Source organism: Saimiri boliviensis, chromosome 14, assembly GCF_048565385.1.
Source record: "Saimiri boliviensis isolate mSaiBol1 chromosome 14, mSaiBol1.pri, whole genome shotgun sequence".
In the NCBI taxonomy this organism is placed as follows: Eukaryota; Metazoa; Chordata; class Mammalia; order Primates; family Cebidae; genus Saimiri; species Saimiri boliviensis.
Genome location: NC_133462.1, coordinates 15172795 through 15195681, shown reverse-complemented (window position 1 = coordinate 15195681; position 22887 = coordinate 15172795). Strand labels below are relative to the sequence as shown.

At 54.1% G+C, this 22887-nt stretch overlaps 1 protein-coding gene across 5 annotated transcripts in view; it reads right to left on the bottom strand.

The window, feature by feature from the left end:
* Nucleotides 1-22887, bottom strand: part of GRIK5 (glutamate ionotropic receptor kainate type subunit 5) — an 84717-nt gene that overhangs the window by 57380 nt on the left and 4450 nt on the right. For 3 of the 5 annotated variants that reach the window (XM_039466118.2, XM_074385602.1, XM_039466117.2), the window contains exons 2-12: nucleotides 20967-21922; nucleotides 17368-17496; nucleotides 16877-17041; nucleotides 14489-14586; nucleotides 14218-14383; nucleotides 11124-11302; nucleotides 7020-7073; nucleotides 6756-6917; nucleotides 4130-4282; nucleotides 3633-3737; nucleotides 3410-3517 (exon numbers count right to left, since the gene is read on the bottom strand). In XM_039466118.2, the coding sequence (XP_039322052.1) occupies nucleotides 3410-3517; nucleotides 3633-3737; nucleotides 4130-4282; nucleotides 6756-6917; nucleotides 7020-7073; nucleotides 11124-11302; nucleotides 14218-14383; nucleotides 14489-14586; nucleotides 16877-17041; nucleotides 17368-17446 (1269 nt within the window). In that variant the 5' untranslated portion in view covers nucleotides 17447-17496; nucleotides 20967-21922. The remainder of the gene's footprint in view (nucleotides 1-3409; nucleotides 3518-3632; nucleotides 3738-4129; nucleotides 4283-6755; nucleotides 6918-7019; nucleotides 7074-11123; nucleotides 11303-14217; nucleotides 14384-14488; nucleotides 14587-16876; nucleotides 17042-17367; nucleotides 17497-20966; nucleotides 21923-22887) is intronic. The other 2 variants (XM_074385601.1, XM_074385603.1) reach the window with 2 other exon arrangements.

Here is a 22887-nt window from a genome sequence, read left to right as displayed (position 1 = left end):
CTGCTATGAATATTTTATTTACTTATTTATTTATTAATTCTTTTTTTTTTTAATTTTTAGACAGGGTCTCACTCTGTTGCCCTGGCAGTGGTATGACCTGGGCTCACTGCAGCCTCAACCTCTTGGGTTCAATCAACCCTCCTGCATCCCAAGTAGCTGGGATTACAGGTGCGCACCAACATGCCCAGCTGATTTTTGTATTTTTAGTAGAGATGGGGTTTCCCCATGTTGCCCAGGCTGGTCTCAAACTCATGGGCCCAAGTGATCCTCCCGCCTCAGCCTCCCAAAGTGCTGGGATTACAGATGTTAGCTACCATGCCCAGCCTGCTAGGAATACTTTAATCCCCTCACTTTAAAGGAGGAAACTGAGGCTAGAGAGAAGAGACCTGCTAAGGTCACATAGTATGTGGATGGCAGTGCCAGGCACAGCACACAGTACTGAGGGCTCAGAAAGAAGAATAGAGACAATGTGGTGCAAAAGACAGGCATGTAGCCTCTGCTGCTGTCTAACCAGGTGGCCTCAGGCACATGCTTTAACCCTCCCATGCCTTCATCTGAAAATCAGGGCTGCTGTGAAGACTGAGTCACACGAGCACAGGGCTTGGCACAGCACTCAAAGCCATGAACCATTATGACTGCTATTTGTACCAAGGGTATAAGCTCAGGAGAGGGAGGGAGGGAGCTCTCATGCATACCTTGGGCACTGCAAAGGCTTTGTTAGCTCATGTGACCCTCTCACGGCCCCTAAAGGTGAGACGCAGACCCATTTTACAGATAAAGCTACGGAGACTAGATAGTTAAGTGACTTGAACTATTAAGAATGGAGGAATGGGACTGAGGTCCCTCTGTCCACAGCACAGGGACTACTTTTACTACCACACTAGTCACCAAAGGGCAGGGTGAGGCATCACAGCTCAATGAATGAATGAATGAATCCTCAGGACTGCCTGGGTGCCCCAAGAAATTCCCCAAGACTAGGGCAAGGCCAGCGGCTGAGGAGGGCAGGCCCCTGCACAGCCTCAACTCCATAGGACTTATGGACCCCTAGCTTCCCCATGGGGCCTCTCTCCATCTCAGCGCCAGCCCACCGTATCCGAGCACCAGACCAGAGTCTGCCCCAGGGGCAGTGCCAGCCTGCACTCTATCACCAGAGCCGCCTCACTCCCACACTTAGACCACCTCTAATCCCTAGCAGCACCTTTCCTGGGCCAAGAAGGAGCTTTCCTGACTCCAGATCTGACCCCACCCCTTCCTGCTCAACACTCTCTTTCCAAGGTAAAGCATAGAACAACTGAGTCCTTCAAAGCCCTTCGCCACCTGCTGCCTCACAGCCCCTATGCTACCTCAGTCCCATGGCTCACCACACCCCTCTGTGTTTGCTGGGTGGTGGGCATGGCTCTGGGCCCTGGGAACAGAGCAGTAAATGAGACAAGTCCTAACCCACATCTTGCCCTAGGCACCCAGTTTGAGTCACATGTAAATCCCTAAGTGCCTGACACAGGTCTTGCCCAGAAACCCATGTAAGGCAATACCGGTGAATGAACGGGACTTGTCTGGATGTGTACACAGAGGCTGTTGCCTCCCTGTTCAATCTGACAAATGCCTCCTAAAACCCCAGCTCCTGCCCCTCCTGCTGCTCCTGCTACCTGGGATATTTTCTGCACACCCAACTCCTATGCAACTCCATCTAACACCGCCTCTGCCAGGAAGCCTTCCTCTGGCCTCCTACAGCTGACTCAGTCCCTCCTTTCTTTGGGAGTCCCTCATTGTGGGAATGACTATGTCCAGGTCTGTCTCCTTCATCAGACTGGGACCACCTCCCAGTGCCACCCGAGACACCTGACTCATTTCTGTGCTTCTAGAATGTAAGGACCAGCACCATGCAGCTTGGTAAATATTTACGGAATGAATAAGTGAATCGACCTATCAAGAGAAGAGTAAACATCAGGAAGGGAAGAACAATATGGGTTCCCAGGCCTCGAGGAGAAATAGGGAGGAGAGTGAAGACGACACTCGAAGCTCCCAGCGTCATGGCTCAGCTCTCCTGACCTCCCCTCCCTGACCTCTGTGCCCTATTCCCCACCAAGCCCCCCAACTCTTCTGCCTCCAGGAGCCTTCAGAAACTGACCATACCCCACAGCACAGAGGGGCCAACTGCTCCTCGCCAAGCCCCCAGGACCCCTTGGTGAGGCTGTTAGGAGGTTTCTGGTTTCCCGTCTACAGGCCATCTGTCCCTCCACAACAGGCTCACTGGCCCTCCTCTAGAGAGATTCGAGGTCCATTTTAGATCAGAAGTTCCCTAGGGACCGAGGGAACCACTCTGCAACTCATTGCTTTAGGGGGCCTCTGACATCCTGTAGAGTCCTCTGGCAAACCTCTCTGAATATCAGCATCCACAGCTAATAGCTGGCACAGATCAGAGTTACTGAGCAGCTCCCTCAGTAACAACACATTCTGACAGGCTACAGACTTGGCTGCTCTGAAGAGCGTGGCTGCCTGGTGTGTCCAGCCTCCAGGCCAGCTGTGTGGGGAAGCCTCCTGCCTACCAGGCCCTGTGCGTCACCCTCTCCCTGACCTCCTAAGGCATTGGAAGCTCACTGTACCTGACGGGAAGCAGCAGGGCACCAGCTCTGAGCTTGACACTCAGCTCCACCAGAGACTCACCGTGTGACCTGCTTCCTTACTCTCAAAAGGCGGAAATAAGACCAAGCTCACAACGGTAGCCATGAGGTCTAAAGAATGATGCTTGGAAAGGGCCTAGCACAGTGCCTGGTGTAGAATGGGTGCTCAATAAATACCTGGCACACAAAGCCTCCTCCACCTCTGATTTGGTGAAATGCAGCAGTGGCATCCCCAGGGCTACAGGACAATGCCCCTGGCTGGTGTTTGGTGAGAGGTCTGGAGCTTCAGAGCACAGAGGTTAAGACTTAGGCTCTGAAGGATTAGAGATATGGCTTCCTGCCCTGGATGTGCTGGGTACTTGCCGTGTGACCCTGGGCAAATCACCTCCCCTCTCTGAGCCTCAGTGTCCACATTTTCAAGATGGACAATGAGTTGGCATGTATTAATACACTCGGTTGGCAAGGGTAGCAAAACAACTGTTCTGGCAATCATGATTCATCAGGACCGACCAGGGCCAGATACTCTGCAAAGAGCTGGGTTAAACTTGGCCCTGAGGGCAGTCTGCATCCTCCTCTGCTCTGGCAGCAGAGGAGGTGATACCTTGTTCATAACCTGGAGTTATTGGATGTAGGGATCCTAGTCCCCACTGGCCTGTGTGCTGTGCCAGCCAATGCATCCCTCTACCTCATGGGGGGAGCTAGGACTGGGCTCAGGGCAGCGTCAGGGAAGGCTCAGCATTCAGGCCCCTTCACTTATCACCCCCAGACCCCCATCTAGGGCCACTCACCAGGATGGTCGTGACCACCAGGGTCTTGTTGGCCAACGTCTGTGACAGGTTGATGTCCAGGGTGGTGGCGTTCATGGCTAGGGTGCGGTTAGAGTACCACACCCCAATCTAGGAGGCAGAGAGGGTGCTGTCAGTTCAGGCCCTATCTGAGGTCATGGCAGCCTCTGGGCCTGCCCCCACCCTCACCCCGGCAGGGCTCTGGCGTTGCCTTGGGTCTGCTCACCTCACGGTGGCCCTGCCGGGACTTCTCTAGGATACGCAGGGTGTAGTTGGTTCTCTGCCCTTTGCTGTTGAACTCGACCCGCCCGGTCAGCCCATCATACTCTACCTGGCAGGGTGGGGAGGCGGGGCAGAGGGAGGAGGGTGCAGGGGTCCAGTGATGGGCAGGGAAGGCCCAGCGGGGACAAGACATCCACAGAGAAAGGTACAGACAGATTGGGGTGGAAGGGACAAGAGAGAAGAGGAAGACCACAGTCAAAAGAGCAAGATAACATGCAAGGAAGCAAGAGGAGATGGGACAAAAGGCATGAAGAGGGCAAGTCTCAGAAGGAGAGAGAGCGAGCAACCCAGACAGGCAGCAACAGCCGGGAGTGGACAGGGGAGGCAGTGGGTAAGGTGTGAGGAGCAGGGAGGGCAGAGGGCCGCAGGGTGAACACAGTGAGTGTTCCCACCTGAGGTGGCCATGCCCTGCCTCCTCTGCCCACTCCCGCTTGGGCTCACCATTCGCAGGTAGTTCATGAGGCTGGTCCCGTGGGGCCAAATGTTGGCCGACGTACAGGCCAGAGGCTTCACGCCAATCTCCTGGCTGCGGTTCAGCTCTCGGACGGCACTCACCACCACATGCACAGCGTCAAACATCAGGGCAGCTGACAGCTGGGGTGAGACAGAGGCGGAGGTGGGATGGATAAGAGGTTGCTTAGCCAGGGAAGCCCCTGAGCTGCCACCCTCAAGCCCTTGAATAATTTCCCTCTCTCCAGGAATGGGAAACTAGGTGGGTCAGGAGGAAGTGGCTCTGGTGTCTTTCTTGGGAAGTGGAAATGACAGTGGGGAAGGTGTTTATGCCTCTGGTGTCTTGGTGGGAGTAGGTCTTCTAGACTGAGTGTGGCCATGTGTCCCTCAGAGGGTCCCTGGATGGCCAGCTGTGTCACCTGCATGGGCAAGTGTGTCTGGGAATCTGGGTGATGCAGGCTGGGAAAGACAGCCATAGTCCCCGTCTGAGCGTATCTGCGGCATGTTTATGTGAGTGGGGCTGGATGACAGTACCCATTCGTCTATATGCTGGGTGGGTGTGGTGTCAGAGAGGCAGGAGCATGTAATGGTTGGTCCTGGGCCTGTGAGGCAGGTGGCTCAGAGCTAGAGGCCTGGCTCTGCTATTTCCTCATTCTGTGATAGGTCTGAGTCCCCATTCCTCCCTGAACCTCAGTTGCCTTCTCTGTAAAATGAAGATAACAGTAATCTCTACCTTCATGTGTTGTGGTGATCTGGTAACATAACGCCTGTAAAGCACTCAGAACAGCACCTGGCACACAGAGAGCGTCCCATGCACTCTGGCCACCAAGCTGTGACACAACCATGGTGTCTGTGTGTGCTTTTGTGTGTGTGTCCCAGCTGTGTTAGTCTGAAGGTCTGAGTATCTGCGTTGGGCAGATGCGCACAGGAGTACACACAAACGTGCCTCTGTATTGGGGTGTGTGATGTCCCTGTGTGGACTCATCTGACTGGACAGCTTGGTGTCCATGTGCACTCTGCATGTAGGAGTATCTTGGTGTCTTGGTATCTGAGTAGATGTCTATGAACAAATATACATAAATATGCACCTTTTGTATGCTGGCATTTATTCAGCATCTATTATCGGACATCTGTTATGAACTACAGACTGTTTTAAGTGCTGGGAATACAATGGTGAGCAAAATAGACAGAACCCCCTGCCCTGATGGAACTTAACAGTCCTCAAATCCGTATCTCTATGTAAGTCTAATACACAGCAAGCCATATCATGATGAAATAAACAAATATAAGTGCTATGGAAAAAAAGAAGGCAGGAAGGAGTGAAAAAGTAGGTAGTTTACCTTTTTTTTTTTTTTTGAGACAGAGTCTCGCTCTGTCGCATGGGCTGGAATGCAGTGGCACAATCTTGGCTCACTGCAACCTCTTCTACCTCCCAAGTTCAAGCAATTCTTGTGCCTCAGCCACCTGAGTAGCTGATACTACAGGCATGTGCCACCATGCCCGGCTAATTTTTGTGTTTTTAGTAGTTTCACCATTTTGGTCAGGCTGGTCTTTTTTTTTTTTTTTTTTTTTTTTTTGAGACGGAGTTTCGCCCTTGTTACCCAGGCTGGAGTGCAATGGCGCGATCTCGGCTCACCGCAACCTCCGCCTCCTGGGTTCAGGCAATTCTCCTGCCTCAGCCTCCTGAGTAGCTGGGATTACAGGCACGTGCCACCATGCCCAGCTAATTTTTTGCACTTTTAGTAGAGACGGGGTTTCACCATGTTGACCAGGATGGTCTCGATCTCTCGACCTCGTGATCCACCCGCCTCGGCCTCCCAAAGTGCTGGGATTACAGGCTTGAGCCACCGCGCCCGGCCCAGGCTGGTCTTAAACTCCTGGCCTGAAGTGATCCTCCCGCCTCAGCCTCCCAAAGTGCTGGGATTAAAAGTGTAAACCACCACACCTGGCCAATTTACTTTAGACAGAGTCTCGCTCTCTTGCCCAGGCTGGAGTGCGATGGCACAATCTCGGCTCACTGCAACCTCTGCTTCCCAAGTTCAAGTGATTCTTCTGCCTCAGCCTCCTGAGTAGCTGGGATTATAGGCACTCGCCATCATGCCCGGCTAATTTTTGTACTTTTGTAGAGATGGGGTTTCACCATGTTGGCCAGGCTGGTCTCAAACTCCTGATCTGCCCACCTCGGCTTCCCAAAGTTCTGGGATTACAGGTGTGAGCCAGCGTGCCCGGCCAAGTTTACCATTTTTTTTTAACAGGAGGAGGAAGGAAAATCTCATACCTGAGGGGACACTGGAGCAATGTCCTAGTGATGGGGAGCAAGCCGTCGCTTCTCTGGGGAAGTGCACAGGAAGCAGGGGGAGGACGCTATGCAAAGGCCCTAAGGTGCACCTGTGCTTGGGGCACTAGAGGCACCTCGAGGAGCTGGTGTGGGCAGAGTGGTGTGACAGGTAGAGGGAGAGAAGGAAGGCATGGGCCCAACCCATCACAGGGCCACACCACGAGGCCTCAGGGAGGGCCAGAGGGTTCTGAGCATGATCTGAGTGAGGTCTGAAAGGGGCCCCCAGAAGTATCTATGTACAGAGTGTCTCTGGGGGTGGCTGGGTATCTGTGTGCTCACCGCAGGGCCCGGGTATGTGCTGGCTTCACAGTTCTCCCTCCAGGACATGTTGAGGCTACGGACAAACTCAGGGTAGAAGGGGTGGGATGTGTTGAACATGGAGAAGCCCAGGATGTTGGAGGAGTCCTCCACGATACCATCCAGATGCAGGATAGGGAAGTCCTGGGATGAGGAAGAGATGGTAAGGCCTGTGGCTGAGCCCTGAGTGGGACAGCTGCAGTGGGAGGGAAGTCGGGGCAGAGAGGGGCCAGAGGGTGTACACACCATGGTGGTGAGGATGTACTTGTAAAATGCTGAGGTCATTCCCAGTTCCGAGGCCTGGAAAACACAGAGAAGCAAAGAGGCAGAGTGAGAGACAGAGACCCATAGGCAGAGACAGGGAGGATCCAAGAGAGGAAGAGAGATTTAGAGACAGGCCCAGCGAGAAGACACCCCGTGAGAAACACAGTAAAGTAAGAGATGCTCAGACAGACAGGGAGGAGACAAGTGGGGGCAGAGGGAGGCCTTAGTCCCAGATGTCCCACGATGCTGACTGCTGTCCCAGGTGTGACAGAGATTTTGCTAGAGGAGAGAGTAAGACCCCCAAATTCCCCACCTCTCATGAAGGCACTTAGAAGATGTCCTTCTGGAGATAGGCAAGAAGAAGCCTCAGAAACAGGGCAGGGAGGGAAATTATCTTTTTTGGTTGTTTGTTTTTAAGACAAGGTCTTGCTCTGTCACCTAGGCTGGAGTGCAGTGGTGAGATCGTAGCTCAATGTAGCCTTGACCTCTCAGGCTCAAGTGATCCTCCCACCTCATCTCCTGAGTACCTGGAATCATAGGCATGCACCACAATGCCAAGTTAATTAAAAAAAAAAATTTTTTTTGTAGAGATTAAGTCTTGCTATGTTGCTCAGGCTGGTCTCAAGTTCCTGGCCTCAAGCAATCCTCCTGCCTTGGCCTCCAATAGTGTTGGGATTATAGATGTGAGCCACCAGGCCCAGCAGAGAGGAGAGCCTTAATTTTAATCCCCACACTCTCCAAAAGCCATGATTGGGCTGCTAATGAGTAGGGCTCAGCCCAGTCATAAAGTTAGAAAATCGATCCCCTGCAATATTTAAAAGTGTTTTGCAATAATAGCAGCCAGTTTGAATGTCAAGATTCATTCTTGAGCCCCTTTTCTCATAGTCCTCAAGGAAAACGAAGCTGGAAAAACTCCCTGCCAGAAGCACCCAAGTCTGTCCCGCTATGAGAATCATAACATTAAAGGGCACCAGCTTGCATTTCCTGGGTGGCAGGGGTTAAGCTCTCATCACATGGGCGTCAGGGAAGGGCAGGATTGGAGAGGGAAGAGACAACTGTTCACCTGGCTGTCACGGGAGTGGCCGGGATCCCAGCCCAGGCCTGTCTACCTCCCAAACCTGTAATCTCTTCCCTAAGCCATCCTGCCTCAAGAGTCCAGTGGATTCTGTTCACACTTCCTATGGGCTATATCAGCAGTGACATAGTTTTTTCTTTCTTTCTATTTTTTTTTTGAGACAGAGACTCACTCCGTCACCAGGCGTCAGGCTGGAGTGCAACGTCGTGATCTCGGCTCACCACAACCTCCACCTCCCGGGTTCAAGCAATTCTTCTGCCTCAGCCTCCCAAGTAGCTGGGACTATAGGCGCGCGCCACCATGCTCGGCTAATTTTTTTGTATTTGTAGTAGAGGCGGGGTTTCACCATGTTGGCCAGGATGGTCTCGATCTCTTGACCTCGTAATCCGCCCGCCTCGGCCTCCCAAAGTGCTGGGATTACAGGCATGAGCCACTGCGCCCGGCCCAGTTTTTTCTTTTTTGAGACAGAGTCTCATTCTGTTGCCCAAACTGGAGTGCGGTGGTGCGATCTCGACTCACTGCAACCTCCACCTTCTGGGTTCAAGTGATTCTCCTGCCTCAGCCTCCTGAGTAGCTGGGACTACAGGCATGTGCCACCATGCCTGGCTAATTTTTTGTATTTTTAGTAGAGATGGGGTTTCACCGTGTTAGCCAGGATGGTCTTGATCTCCTGACCTCATGATCCGCTCACCTCAGTCTCCCGAAATGCTGAAATTACAGGCATAAGCCATCGCACTCGGCTGACATATGGCTTTAATTAAAAAAAAAAAAAAAAAGTAGGCAGGGCGCGGTGGCTCAAGCCTGTAATCCCAGCACTTTGGGAGGCCGAGGCAGGTGGATCACAAGGTCAAGAGATCAAGACCATCCTGGTCAACATGGTGAAACCCCGTCTCTACTAAAAATACAAAAAATTAGCTGGGCATGGTGGCGTGTGCCTGTAATCCCAGTTACTCAGGAGGCTGAGGCAGGAGAATTGCTTGAACCCAGGAGGCGGAGGTTGCAGTGAGCCGAGATCGCGCCATCGCACTCCAGCCTGGGTAACAAGAGTGAAACTCCGTCTCAAAAAAAAAAAAAAAAAAAAAAAAAGTAGAGAAAATAAATAATACAAATTTAATTATGAAGAAAAATTAAGATCAGTGTAGTAGAGCTGGGTGCAGTGGCTCACGCCTGTAACCCCAGAACTTTGGGAGGCTGAGGCAGGAGGATCACTTGAAGCCAGGAGTTCAAGACCAGTCTGAGCAATATAGTGAGACGTTGTCTCTAATAAACAAATAAATATTAAATAAAAATAATTTTTAAAAGAGCAGGTTTGAGAGGCCGAGGCAGGTGAATCACCTGAGGTCAGGAGTTCAAGACCAGCCTGGACGACATGGTGAAACCCTGTCTCTACTAAAAAATAGAAAAATTGGCCGGGCGCGGTGGCTCACACCTGTAATCCCAGCACTTTGGGAGGCCGAGGCGGGTGGATCATGAGGTCGAGAGATCGAGACCATCCTGGTCAACATGGTGAAACCCCGTCTCTACTAAAAATACAAAAAATTAGATGGGCATGGTGGCACGTGCCTGTAATCCCAGCTACTCAGGAGGCTGAGGCAGGAGAATTGCCTGAACCCAGGAGGCAGAGATTGCGGTGAGCCGAGATCGCGCCATTGCACTCCAGCCTGGGTAACAAGAGCGAAACTCCGTCTCAAAAAAAAAAAAAAGAAAAAGAAAAATTAGTTGAACGTGGTGGCATACACCTGTAGTCCCAGCTACTTGGGAGGCTGAGGGAGGAGAATCGTTTGAACCTGGGAAGCGGAGGTTGCAGCGAGCTGAGAATGCACCACTGCCCTCCAGCCTGGGTGACAAAGCAAGACTCTGTTTCAAAAAATTAATAATAAAATAAAACAAATAAAAGAGCAGGGAAGCAAAAGAGTGATTGGTGAGTATGGATCATTGGTAGACAGAATGTGCCAGGCCCACAGGGAAAGGTCCTGGTGCTCTGGTCTCTCCCATGTGCCCTTGAGCCAGTTCTTTCCTCCCGATCCCCAGATTCTTCATCATGACATCTGTCCTATGGGGTGGGGTGAAAGCCAAATTAAAGAATATATGCAGGCCAGGTGCAGTGGTACATGTTTGTAACCCCAGCATTACAGGAGGCTGAGGCAGGAGGATCACTCAAGCCTAGGAGTTTGAGCCCAGCCTGGGCAACATAGCAAGACCCAGATTCTATAAAAAACTTTAAAAAAAAATTAGCCAGGTGTGGTGGCACAAGCCTGTAGTCCCAGCTACTCGGGAGGCAGAGGCAGGAGGATTCTTTGAGCCCAGGAGTTTGAGGCTGCAGTGAGCCAGGATCACACCACTGCACTCCAGCCTGGGTAACAGAGCAAGAGCCTGTCTCAAAACAAAGAAAAAAGCCAGGTGCAGTGGCTCACGCCTGTAATGCCAGCACTTTGGGAGGCTGAGGTGGGTGGATCACATGAGGTCAGGAGTTCAAGACCAGCCTGGCCAACATGGTGAAACCCTGTCTCTACTAAAAAATAAAAATAAAAAAATTACCTGGGTGTGGTGGTGGGGGCCTACTTGGGAGGCTGAGGCGGAGAATCTCTTGAACCCAGGAGGTAAAGATTGCAGTGAGCCAAGATCGTGCCACTGCACTCCAGCCTGGGTGACAGAGCGAGAGACTCTCAAAAACAAAAAAGAGCTCAATAAAAAATCTTTCAGAGCTATGAGGTAGCCAGCTCTGACTCTGGACCAGGCACTGCCCTACATTCTTTATCTGCCACTCACTCATTAACCCTCACAATCCACTGAGTAGGAACTATTCACAGAGAGAAGGGGTGACTGCCCAGGACCACACAACCAGGAAGCAGCCAGGCTGAGAGACAAACTTTACAATTATCATCTTCATGGAAGAAGAAGGTCTTGAAACCTCCTTTTGATTCCTGAGGCCCATGGGCATTTGGTGACTTAATCAGTCACCCCAACTTTCTGTCCCCAGCCCTTCAGGAAATCAGAGGTGGGGGCCTCACCTTTCGGAGGATGAGGTGGGAGATGGAGGCGTTGGCGTCGATGATGATGGTGGACACCTTGTCATCACGGATCTCCTTGAGCAGCGGTGTGGGGTCCCGGCTGTCGTCCAGCATCCTCACTGACAGTGTCTCCTTGGAGATGAGGAAGCCACGTACCAGTTCCTCCAATCGCAGCAGGCCTGAGGGAGGGGTGGGGCCTTGGGTTGGAGCGCTTCCAGGTGCCCAGGCATGGTGTGAACACTCCCTCCTCCACAACATGGGGCAGCTGGGCAGGGGACTGGAGGGTGTGCCAAGGACATGGGGCAGCTGGGTCCCATGGGGTAATGCTCTCGGACACCTGAAGCCTGGACCCTCCGCAATTAAAATACCAACCTAGACTTCTTCCTAGAACTTCAGATTCCTGTCTCTGCCACCTTCCTGACCCCTCATTGGGGTGTCTAATGTGCATCTCACGCTTACTCTCCTTACTCAATCACCAAGGCTTCCCCATGTTGGTGAACAGCATCTCCAGCATGCCAGTTGCTCAGGCCAAAACCCTGGCTTCCTCTCTTGCACATCCAATCCATCAAGGCCCTATCTTTCAAACACATCAGATCCCCTCGCCCTGTGCCACTGTCACCACCCTACCCTGAGCCACCACCAACTCCTGCCTGCTGCAATCCCCGAGCCTGCCCTTACGTCTGTTCCCTACACAGCAACCACAATGATGCAGGTCAGATATGCTCCTCCTCGCCTCAAATCCTTTCATGGCTTGTCAGTTCAGAGTTCTAAAGGCCAAAGTCCCCACAGCCTCCAAAGGCCCACACAACCTGCCCACCTTCCTTGTTTCTACCCAGATTGCAGGAGTTCAAGACCAGCCTGGCCAATAAGCCAACTCTTAAAAAAAAAAAAAGTATTTGTTGAGTAGTGGCTCTGTGCCAGGCTCTGCTCTTGGTATCAGGGGTCAGCCGTGAGTGAAGTAAACCAGGTACAGGATGAGGAGAGGAGTTGGGCAATAAACACTGTAACTAAGTACATTACATGGTTAGAAGTAGTGAGTTCTGTGTTAAAGTAAAAGTGAATTATGAAGACTAGGAGTCTAGTGTGGGCATGGGGTGGAACTTCAAATGAAATGGTGGACATGGCCATCATTGAGACACTAGAGACTGATCCCTAATAGCCTAATACCAAGAGCCGGGCCTGGCACACAGCAGCTGTTCAATAAATACTTTTTTTTTTTTTTTTTTTTTGAGACGGAGTTTCGCTCTTGTTACCCAGGCTGGAGTGCAATGGTGCGATCTTGGCTCACCACAACCTCCGCCTCCTGGGTTCAGGCAATTCTCCTGCCTCAACCTCCTGAGTAGCTGGGATTACAGGCACGCACCACCATGCCCAGCTAATTTTTTGTATTTTTAGTAGAGGCGGGGTTTCACCATGTTGACCGGGATGGTCTCAATCTCTTGACTTCGTGATCCACCCGCCTCGGCCTCCCAAAGTGCTGGGATTACAGGCGTGAGCCACCGCGCCCGGCCGGCACTTTTTTTTTTTAACCACCCAGACTGCAGCCTCCCCTCTCCCCATCACTCACTCTTTGGGCTTGAGCCACATCACCCCCTCGCTGTTCTACACACACCACAGTCTTGTTCCTGTCCTGCGGCCCTCACTCTGGTTGTTCCCTTGTCCTGGAACTCTCTTCTCTCACGTTCTCAAACGGCTCCCTCCTTCCCCGTGTCCAGGTCTCTACTCCAAGGTCACTTTCTCAGTGAGGCCCTCACCCACCATTTCATTTAAAATTGCACTCACTTCCACACCATTCTTCATAAGTCATTTCTACTTTTCGAAAGAACTCACTACTTCTAACCATGTAATGCACTTGTTTGTGGTGTTTTTTGCCCAACTCCTCTCATCAGAATGGACTTGGACTAATTTACCCATGGCTGATCCGTAATACAAAGAGCAGTGCCTGGCACATAGCAGGTGTTCAATAAACATCTTTTTTTAAAAGAGATGGGGTCTTGCCATATTGCCCAGGCTGGTCTTGAACTCCTGGCCTCAAGCCATCCTCCTACCTGGCCTCCCAAAGTGCTGGGATTACAGGCGTGAGCCACCACACCTGGCCCAATAAATACTTCTTGAAGGAGGAATTCCTTCTAGAGGCTATGGAGCATAGTCCCTCCCTGCCCCAAGCTCCATAAGCACGAATCTATCAGCCTATCAGACATCTCATATGAATGTCACACCACGCCCAACATGTGCCCCTTATGGATTGTGCTCCTCCTCGGCAGCGGTCTCTCACCATCCCCGGCCCCACTCTCTTCCTTCCCTCACTGCCTCTCACACCACCCTGGCCCACTCATTCCCAATGCCACCACCTGGGCCCAGTCTAGTGCTGCCTCTCCCCTGCCTTACGCTGGTCTCCTTGCCACTCCTCTTGTCATTCTTCAGTCTATTCTCTACACTGCTGCCAAAAGGTTCTTCCTACAACACAAATCGAGCCTGTGCCCTCGCCCTGCCCTGTGTGGGGACCTCCCTTGGCTCCCATCATCTCTTGCTTTGTTGTTCCCACATTTCAGTCACTGGGAGCATCCACAAGCCTCTTGAGGGGGCCGTGCTCCCTGGGCCCTCCACCTCTGCCCCTGCCACACTCTCTGCTTAGAACCTGTTTCCTCTTTCTTCCCATACCCTTCAGGTTCAGCTTGGATATCCCTTTCTCATAGACAAAGGCTCCAAATCTCCCAGATGGATTAGGATCCCTCCTATGTAATACCAGACGCTCCATGTGCCTCCTGGCAGCACACTTACCACTCTGTATCACAACAGATCAACGACCTATGACCTCCACTAGAACTGGAGTTCCAAGCACCCAGGGACCACGCCCAGGGCCTAGCAGAGGGCTCTGACATGGCAGGTGCTTAGTCACCATCTGGGGATTAAATGAGTCTCTCTGGGCAGAGGAGGGGTATGTGGAACCAGAGGCCTCTGTTTCTGAAGATGGGAGAAGAGCCTGGTGCCTGGGTGCCCTAGGGTTCTAACTAGGGGCCAGTGAACGACTGTGTGGGACACCAGATCTCTTGGGAAGGAATAGAAAAGAAAACATCCAGATCTCCTCCCTCACACTCAGCCTTGGCGCAGATGAGGCTGGCCGAGGGGTAGTTGAAGGACTTGAGGATTCGGGAGACCGCCAAGCTGACGTCCTCGTTACTGGGGTACAGGCTGACAGATGCGAAGCGAAGGTACTGAAGGCGGGGTGTCTCCTCGGGACCCACCTTGATGTGGGGGACCTGGACAGAGAGGAAACTTTGGCCTCCATCCTGCTCCTCCATCCAGCCCTTGCCTCCCAGGGAACCGCTTCCCGCCACAGCCCCAGCCCACACTTCCCACCTCACCTCCTTCTCCCCACAGATATGGCTCACGGTGGAGGCAGATGCTGGGCTGGATGAGGGCCCCAGGACAGACACGACCCCTTTGGGCAGGATCTGACACACTGCAAGGGACGGGGAAGAGACCACACAGTCAGGGACTCCTTCCCTCTCTCCTTCCTCATCCCCCAGGGAGCCGCCATGGCCCAGGAGAGGATCAGACACTGGCAACTGCCTGATCCTCTTCTGCCATCCGGGACCCAGAGGGCCAGTCTCTGACCCCATCCAACAAGTGAACATGAGGGGGCATGAGACAGAGAGAGCAACAGAAGGACAGGTCAGGTCAAGGGAGATCAAAGGAAGGGATAAAGAGAAAGAGACACCAGGGGCCTCCTCTGCCTGCAAAGCCTGTGCCTAGTCCCTCAGCTGCTGTGTTGTTCTCTACCTTTTCAGCCATACCACTGTCAGGGACAGTCTATAGTGCACTCACCACCTTCTCCCCTGACCCCGCAGCCCAGGTCCCCTGGATCCTTCCCACACTCCAAACACCACTCTCCTGCCACACTTACTTCTTCCTCTTTCTTCTGCTTCCTTCCTCCTTAGACACATGTATGTCTCAAGACTGGGAGGAAGAGAGCGCTGTTTTGCCTGTCCAGTGCCTGTTCTCATGGCAGAACCTTAACTTCTCCTGGGGGAACTATTCCCTACCCTTCAGTCCAGGGTTCCCAGGATTGACTGGCACCTGATGCAGGCCTTGGGAAGTCACAGAACCCCATTCTCAGAGCCATGGCAACGGGTTCAGAGATGCACATGGGCTCAAATCAGACCATAGAGCTCCTTCCCCAGGTCTTTTGCTACAATTATCACTGGATTTGCTAAACTTGTGAGATGTAAGCTTGGTGCTGCTGGGGCCATCCTGCCACCAGTTGAGAGACCATTTCTGAAAATGAAGCCAACTCAGAGGAAAGCAGGCCTGAGGTAAAGACACAGAAAGACTCCCAGGACATCATTTGAATGCCTGGATCCAGCCATGCCTGAAACAAGCATAGGACATCATTTGAACACCTGGATTCGGCCATGCCTTAAATTTGTCCTTAGGTCTTTTAGTGACTGTGAGCTAATAAGTTCTCTTTTTTCCTTAAACCAGGCTGAGCTGGGTTTCTGCCACATCTAACTAAAGGCATCATAACTGAACACCTCACTTCCTCCAAACTGGCTCCTTCTCGACCTTCCACGCTGGTGAGGGCTCCACCATTCACACAGACCAGATGCCCAGAAATGGTCCTTGCTTTCAATCTCTCTCCTGACAGCCAATTAGTCACCACATCCTCTCTTCTTTGTCCTCAAATTATCTCACATCTGTCCCCTTCTCTTTAGACCCTTGGCCCCTGCCCTAGTTTAGGACTATCAACTCAGGCATATACCAGAATCCTCACTCATCATCCAAAGCCAGCCTCCAGATTCTCTTTACCGAAGACTTACTCCTTGGTACAGACCTATCAATGGCTTCCCAGTGCCTGTGGGTGAAGGCGGCATCTTCCACCCTGGCACTGTAGCCTCCTTGAGCCATCCTGACTATCTGCACAGCCTCACTTCCTAATGCCCTGTCATACTTAGCCCTGACATCTCACAATCTCTCCAAATATGTCCAGATGGATTCAGGATGGGCTCAACTGCACACCCAGTCCTTGGCTCCAAACACTTCCCTCTGCTTCCACCCTGATCCCCACCCCATCTCCAGACTCTAAGCACATGCCTGGAATGCCATCTTCCCCCTCACCCTCCAACCCAGCTTCTCCCAAATTGTACTGTGTGCCACACCAGGCAAAAATGCCTGTGAAATGCCATACCCCATTCTCCCTCTTGGTAATTTGAAACATACACGAACGCCATAAAGCCATCTCCCAAAGGTCTAACTCATTCACATCTGTTCAAGTGACACCTTTGAACATTCAGCCCATCAGTATTCCATAGACACTTCCACACCCCTGTCATGTGGTCAGCTATGCTTGAAGCCACGCCACTCTTTTTACATCCTGTTCACCTTTCAGAGCCCAGCTTCAGACTAGCTTTCTCCAGAATGCCTTTGCTGACCCTCACCCGGGGCTCCTGCCCTCGATGCCTAGGGCTTGTTATTAAGCTCTGAGGACTAACAAGCACCCCCAGCCAGCCTGGATGGTAGGGCTTATCTTTCCAATGCCGCCCTGTGCTCCCCTGGAGCAGAACTGGGGCTTATGCTCTCCCTCCTCTCCAACCCAGCAGCCATGTCTGGGAAGAAGGCAGAGATAGACACAAAGGAAGGGGGAAGATGGCGCTAGAAGAGGACAAGGCCAGGCTAGAGGCTGGGGGCAGAGGGACAGACTGAGGGCCACCAGCCTGCCCTGCCTCACCCCACACCCCCATGGCCCCGCTCACTGGTGTCCGTTGTCTCGTACTGGCTGTCCCGCTGCAGCTCAAAGATGTCTACTTCCACTCGGGCCTTGGCTGGGACCTCGATGATCCCGTTGATTTGCTCCCGGGCCAGGGCCAAAGCCAGACGCTCACCACGGCCACACACTGTCTGATCATCCAGGATTGCAGCTGAGGGGACACGGGGGTTGGGGACCAGACTCCTGGGTCCTGAGGAAGGAGGGGGCTAGGGTCTTGGACTCCTGGGCTCTAGGGTGAGGTGGGTGCGGGGAGCAGGAGTCTAGACACCTAGATCTCAGATTGGTAGAAGCTAGGGGTCTGGACTCCTGGGTCCTAGGGGAAGGAGAGGCTGGGAACTAGAGGCTGAGACTTGTTGATGCTGAAGAGAGCTAAGACCAAGGTCCTCAGGAACTGGCATGCCTGGGTCCCCAGAGGAGCCCCAAGGCCTGACGGGAGGGTCTCTGAGGATGCAAGGGCAGGGTGCGGGAGGGCCTCACCCATGCGCAGTGATGAGAGCACCTGGCAGCTGGGGCTGGCGAAGGCAACAATCAGCAGCAGCAGCAGCTCAGCCGGCATCTTCCTCCCCTCCTCATGGGGACGCAGCTGCCGCGGCCCCCACTCGCCACCTGCAGGGAGACCCCACAGCCCGGGGGAGACTGCTATGTGAGGGGATGGAACCCCTTGGAGGTCTGCTGGATGGGGTGGTCACCAAAGCCTTGGGGACATTGTGCGTGAGCAGTTCACAGCTCTGCAGAGCCCTGCTCTGTTTAGAAGCTGATGATACTGAAGGCATTGGGAGAAGGGAAGCTCAGCTCAGGGGGACACTACCAGAGCGGAGGTCACAGTGCTCAGGTGCTGAGTGGGACAGCCTGCAAGATGGGCACAGCTACCAAAGCAGGAGGGAGGCATGTGAGGATCTCAGATGGGAGTAAATTCCTGGGACCAGACCCACCCTAATAGGAAACCAGGAAGTGCCACCCCCCCCCCACCCAGTCCCGCCCCTGTCTCTGGGCAGGCAGCTGTTACTAGGCAACAGAAACCGGCTGGAGAGGATGCGGTGGTTGCTAGGCAACCCCATCCCAGGCCTCACTTGCTACTTTCCTGACGTCCCCAGTTCCCACAATCCCATAGGGAGAGAGGCCTGGATATCTGAGGTCTGGAGGGGAGAGTATCCGGAGTTAGAAAACTTTGGGAGAGATGGAGAGATGGAGAAAAAGACAGTGAGTGAGTGAGCAAGTGAGAGAGAGAAAGAGAGAGAGACAGAGAGAGAGAGAGAGAGAGAGAGATACACACAGAGCCCCATAGATGAATGGACCCAGAGCACTAAAAGGGCTAAAAAAAAAAAGAGCAAAGAGAGAGAAGGGAAGAAACAGAGAGAGAAAGTGAAAGAGAAGCTTAGAGAGGGGAAAGACACAGAGATTCAGAAAAAGAGAAAGGACAAAATAGAAATACAAGGGAAGAAAAGACAGCAAGACAACAGGAATACGGGGATAGAAATGGAGACAGAGAAAGAAAGCTACAGGAAGCTAGGGAGAGGACTAGGAGAGAGAAAGAGGGAAGAGACAGGAGGACGGGGAGGCAAGATAGAAGCAAGGACAGAGCAGGGAGAGGAAGAGAGAGGGGCAGGCTGGAGGGGAGGAACCAAGGCACAGGTGAGACACAGGAAGAGGGAGACAGAGGATGGAGAGAAGATACGAACTGACTCGGACATAAGCAGGAAGAGCTGGAATGGAGGAGTAAAGGAGGGAGTGGGCTGCCTGGCAGAAGTAGGTGTGAAGCTGCTGCCCCTCAACTCTGATGGGAAGCAGAGGTAAAGGGGGAGATGGTGCATTTTTGCTCCTAACAGCTCTCCACCCTCAAGGAGTCAGGGATTCCTCCAGGCACCCCAGCCTTCTGCAAGGCAACTACTGGGCAAGGAGTTTGGCCAGAGGCACAGCTCCACTCCTCCTGGCCAAGGGCTATGTTGGGGAAGGAATTCTTGAGTTTCTATGAAGTAGGATTACTGTGGGGGCCCAGAATGCTGTGAGGTGGGCCTGGACCTTGGACCCCACTCAATGCCCATGAAAGAAGAGCTTGAGCTGGTGAAACTGTGGAATGAGAACTTTGAGGGAAGGACAGAGGCACAAGTCCTTCTGATCATCTCAAGTGGCCTGGAAAACCTAGGCTGGGGATCAGTCCCAGCTCTGCCCCCAACTCACTGAGTGATACTGAGCAAGTCACCACCCTCTGGGCCTCTGAGAAAGAGAGGGTGCAGAGTAGGAGAGCATGCTGGACAAGCTGGGGACTGCAAATTATAATGTGGATTAAGGTGAAGGCTTGTCAAGGATGGAGGCACAAGGGATGCTGGGAGACCCGGAAGGAAAGCTCACAGTGGGAGGAGTGTGAAGGGCGGGGCTAGGAGAGAGGCAGGAGAGGAGTGGGTCATGCTAAGACACCAGGGACTCCTGGGGCAAAAAGGGAGCAGAGGACAGAAAGACCAAGGGAGAGATGAGGCAGAAGGACAGAGACCCACAGGTGGCAGGCAAAGGTGGGAGCAGACAGAGAAAGACTATATATAGGACAGGGTTGAAGGGGCAGCAGGTGGACACAGAGATACACATAGAAAGACAGTCCAAGAGGTAGGAACTGAGGCAAAGTGAGAAAGCAAAGTGAGACAGACACAGCCTAGAAGCAAGACACCAAAAGGGATAGAGTCAGGGTGTCAGGCGGCCCAGGACTCACAGACCCAGAGGCTGGGCAAAGCCAGATAAAAGTCAAAACCCAGCAGAGAGCTGAGCAACAGGGCCCCCCCATGGAGAGAGACAGACAAGTGGGCAAAGGAGAGACATCCGCGAAAGTGAGAGACAAGGAGGGCCAGCAAAGGCACACGGGGTGGGTGAGGGAGAAGATAAAGAAACAGCAGCAGACACAAGACTTGGGAGGAGGAGAGAAACGGCCAAACTCTGCAAAGAGGGCCAGTTAGAAAGAGAGAGACAGTATGTCAGAGCTGCATGGCAAGCCCATAGAAATGGAAGGGGCAAGGAGGAAACGCACTTGGGAGAAAGGGGGGGAGGGAAATTGACGTGGGGAGGTGGAGTGAGTTCCCTAGAGGGGCACAGGCAGGGACAGGGCAAGCGCCTATAGGAGGGGCTAGGCCCACACAGAGGCACAGCAACCCCAAGACACTCAGGAATGCCCTGTGGGGGAGCAGGCGATCCCAGGGCCTGAAAGCCCCCAGACAGGGAGAGGAATGGGAGCAGAAAGGCCACACAAGGTAACGCAGAAGTGGGAGAGAGGAAAGGAGTGGGAAGAGCCAGACCAGCCAGGAAAAGTCGCCATGGACCACGGAAAGGTAAGGCAGCAGCTAAGGAGGGTGGGATAGAGGTGCCAGGCACCCAGAGTAGATCTGGGGGAAAGAGGTGGAAATGTGAGAGAGGGAAGACAGCCTCCCAGCCCAGAGGCAGAGAAAGGGAAGAGAAAAGGTGAGCAGAGGCACAGAATGGAAACAGAGAAGTAGAAGGAGACCTGCTAAGGGGGGCCTCTGAAAGAGGGAAGCCAGGGGCAAGGAGTTTGGACAGAAAGCAGGATCTAAACAGAGACATGCCAAGAGCAGCCTGGGGTAACAGCAAGGAAGAGAGAAGTTGGGCAGAGTCAGAGACTGGGCCCAAGAGACACAGGAAATGGGGGCTCAAAAACGGAAAGACATCTCCAGGAGACAGAGACTGGATGGGATAGGGACAGGACCAGGGCCCACCGCAGGCAGAGGATGAGGCTCAGAGGAACGCAAAGAGCTAGTCTGGGACCAGGACAGAGGCTTGGAGACAGCAGGGGAACGGACATGCCAGGGGTCTGGGGCAAGTGACAGCCTGAGTAAGAGCAAGAAAGCTGGGGGGCCAGGGGTGGCAGTGAGCTGTGTACCCAGAAGAGGGGGCGAGAAGAGGTCGAGGTGAATGGAGGCTGAGGAGATGGAGGGTGCAGAGCAGGCCCCTAGTGGGGGAGGGTACTTGCCAGTCCGGAGAACGGGGAGAATGTGGGCACCCCCCACCCGCCAGGCGGCACCGAGCCCAGCCTTCCAGGACCCAGAACCCGGCCCAATCCCCGCCCTGCAGACACTCACGGATCCTGGTGGGACGGAGGGCTGGGCTCCCTCGAGGCCCGAGGACCGACAGCGGGAGGTGCTCCGGCGCTGGGTGGCAGTGGGGCTGGGCGGGGGGAGAGGGCAGTCCACAGGGCCCCCTCCCCCGCCGCTGGCGGTGGCCCCCAACTAATCCAAAACGGTGGCTCCACAGGAGCAGGGAGGAAGGACAGGTGGAAGAGGAGAGGGCGGGCCGGGGAAGGGAAGAAGGGGAAAGGAGAAAATGGAGGAGAGAAGGGGAGAGAGGAGAGGGGGAAGGAGCAAATGGAGGGGAAGGAGGGAGGAAAGGAGGAGAGGAAGGTGAAAACGGAAGGGGGGCACAGGCAAAGCCGGGGGAGGGGGAAGCCGGCCCGGGAAAGGGCCCCCGCCCCCTCCCCTAGCCGGGCCGGCCTGGGGGGGCCACAGGGGGCGAGGATTGGGTGGAGAAAAGGAAGCCGGCCATCAGGAGAAGTGGGGGAGGGGAGGGCCTGCTGGGGGAGGGGGCGGCCCCCTTCCCCCCTCCCCCCTGGAGCCTGGGCCCTGCCCTGGTTGAGGCAAGGGCCCCTGAGTCCTCAAGCCCTCAGCCCCCACGGGAAAAGCATGCTGGGGGTGGGGAAGAGCCCCGGAGTGGAGGGCTAGAGAGGATGGAGAGCTGGGAGACCCGGAGAGGCTGAGAAGGGGGCAAATGAGGTGGAGAGAGAGAGAGGGAGGGAGAGGAGGAGGGAAAGGAGAATAGAGAGGAGCAGGTGGAAGAGAAAGGCGGAGGAGGGTGGGGTGTCCCAGGGGCTCCCGGCACTCAGCCTCACTGGGAGGGCCTGGCCATAGACTCCTGGTCCCCTGTGAGAAGCCTCCGCCAGCTCCAGTCCCCGGCTGGGCCTGCCTCCCTGCCGCTGGCTGCCGCCACTGCTCAGTCTCCCCTCTGAGGCCGCCGCCTGCCTGCCCGCCGCCCGCGCTGGGTCCTGGATCACAGGGGGGGCGGGGGGGAGAGAGAAGAGGGAGGGAGGCAGGGAGGAGGGTGGGGAGGAGGAAGGGAGGGAGGCAGGCGGAGAGCGAGGAGGGAGGGGAGTCAGGGGAGGTGGAGCCTGTATTGGTTGGGGCTGCCCCCCCCCACAAGGAGAATGTTGATGAGAAGCTGCATTGGATGGAGGGCCCACCTCCCGGCCACCCCCTCCCCCTCTACCACCCCATGCCACCGCCCTGTCCAGGCAGCCCTGGGCACAGAAGCCCATAGAGATGAGAGGCAAGGAGACCTGGGGAGAAGGCCACTGAGATGGAGGGAGAGGGCTACAGAGATGAAGAGAAATGAAGAGAGACAGCCATCAAGACTGTCCAGAGAGGTGGGCCAAGGCCCACAAACCCCACAAGGGCAAGGACAGGAAAAGCCCCGGGATAAGAAAGAAAGGCCCATGGAGACAAGGGAGCAGCCTGCAGAGACAAGCAAAAGGACCTTGGAGACCAGGGCAGTGTGTGAGACCTCACGTGAAAGAAAACACGGGAGAAGCCAGAGACACTAGAGAGAGGCCCCCAGAAACAGAAAGCGCTCCTCAGATACGGGGAGCAGTCCACAGGGGCAGGGAGAGAGCCAAGGAGAGCTGAAGAAGGTCACAGAAACAAGGGAGGCCTACAGACACAAGGAGACCACAAAGACAAGGATGTGGCTCATAGACATAAGAAAGCCACTGAGGCAGGAGCTGCCAGCCTGGAGATACGAGGGAAGCCTCCCCCAATAGAAGTAGCTCCTATAGAGGTGAGGGGATGGGTGGTGAGTATGAGAATTCTCTGTTGTGCATAGAGAAATCCTTGGGACCCTCAGAGATGAGTGGGTGGAAAGAAGGGGCCCTCATTCTCTAGTTGCAGAAGCGGAGAGGCAGTGGGTAGGGTGGATGGGACAAGGACAGAAAGCTGGAGGGCAGAGCCAGGAGAA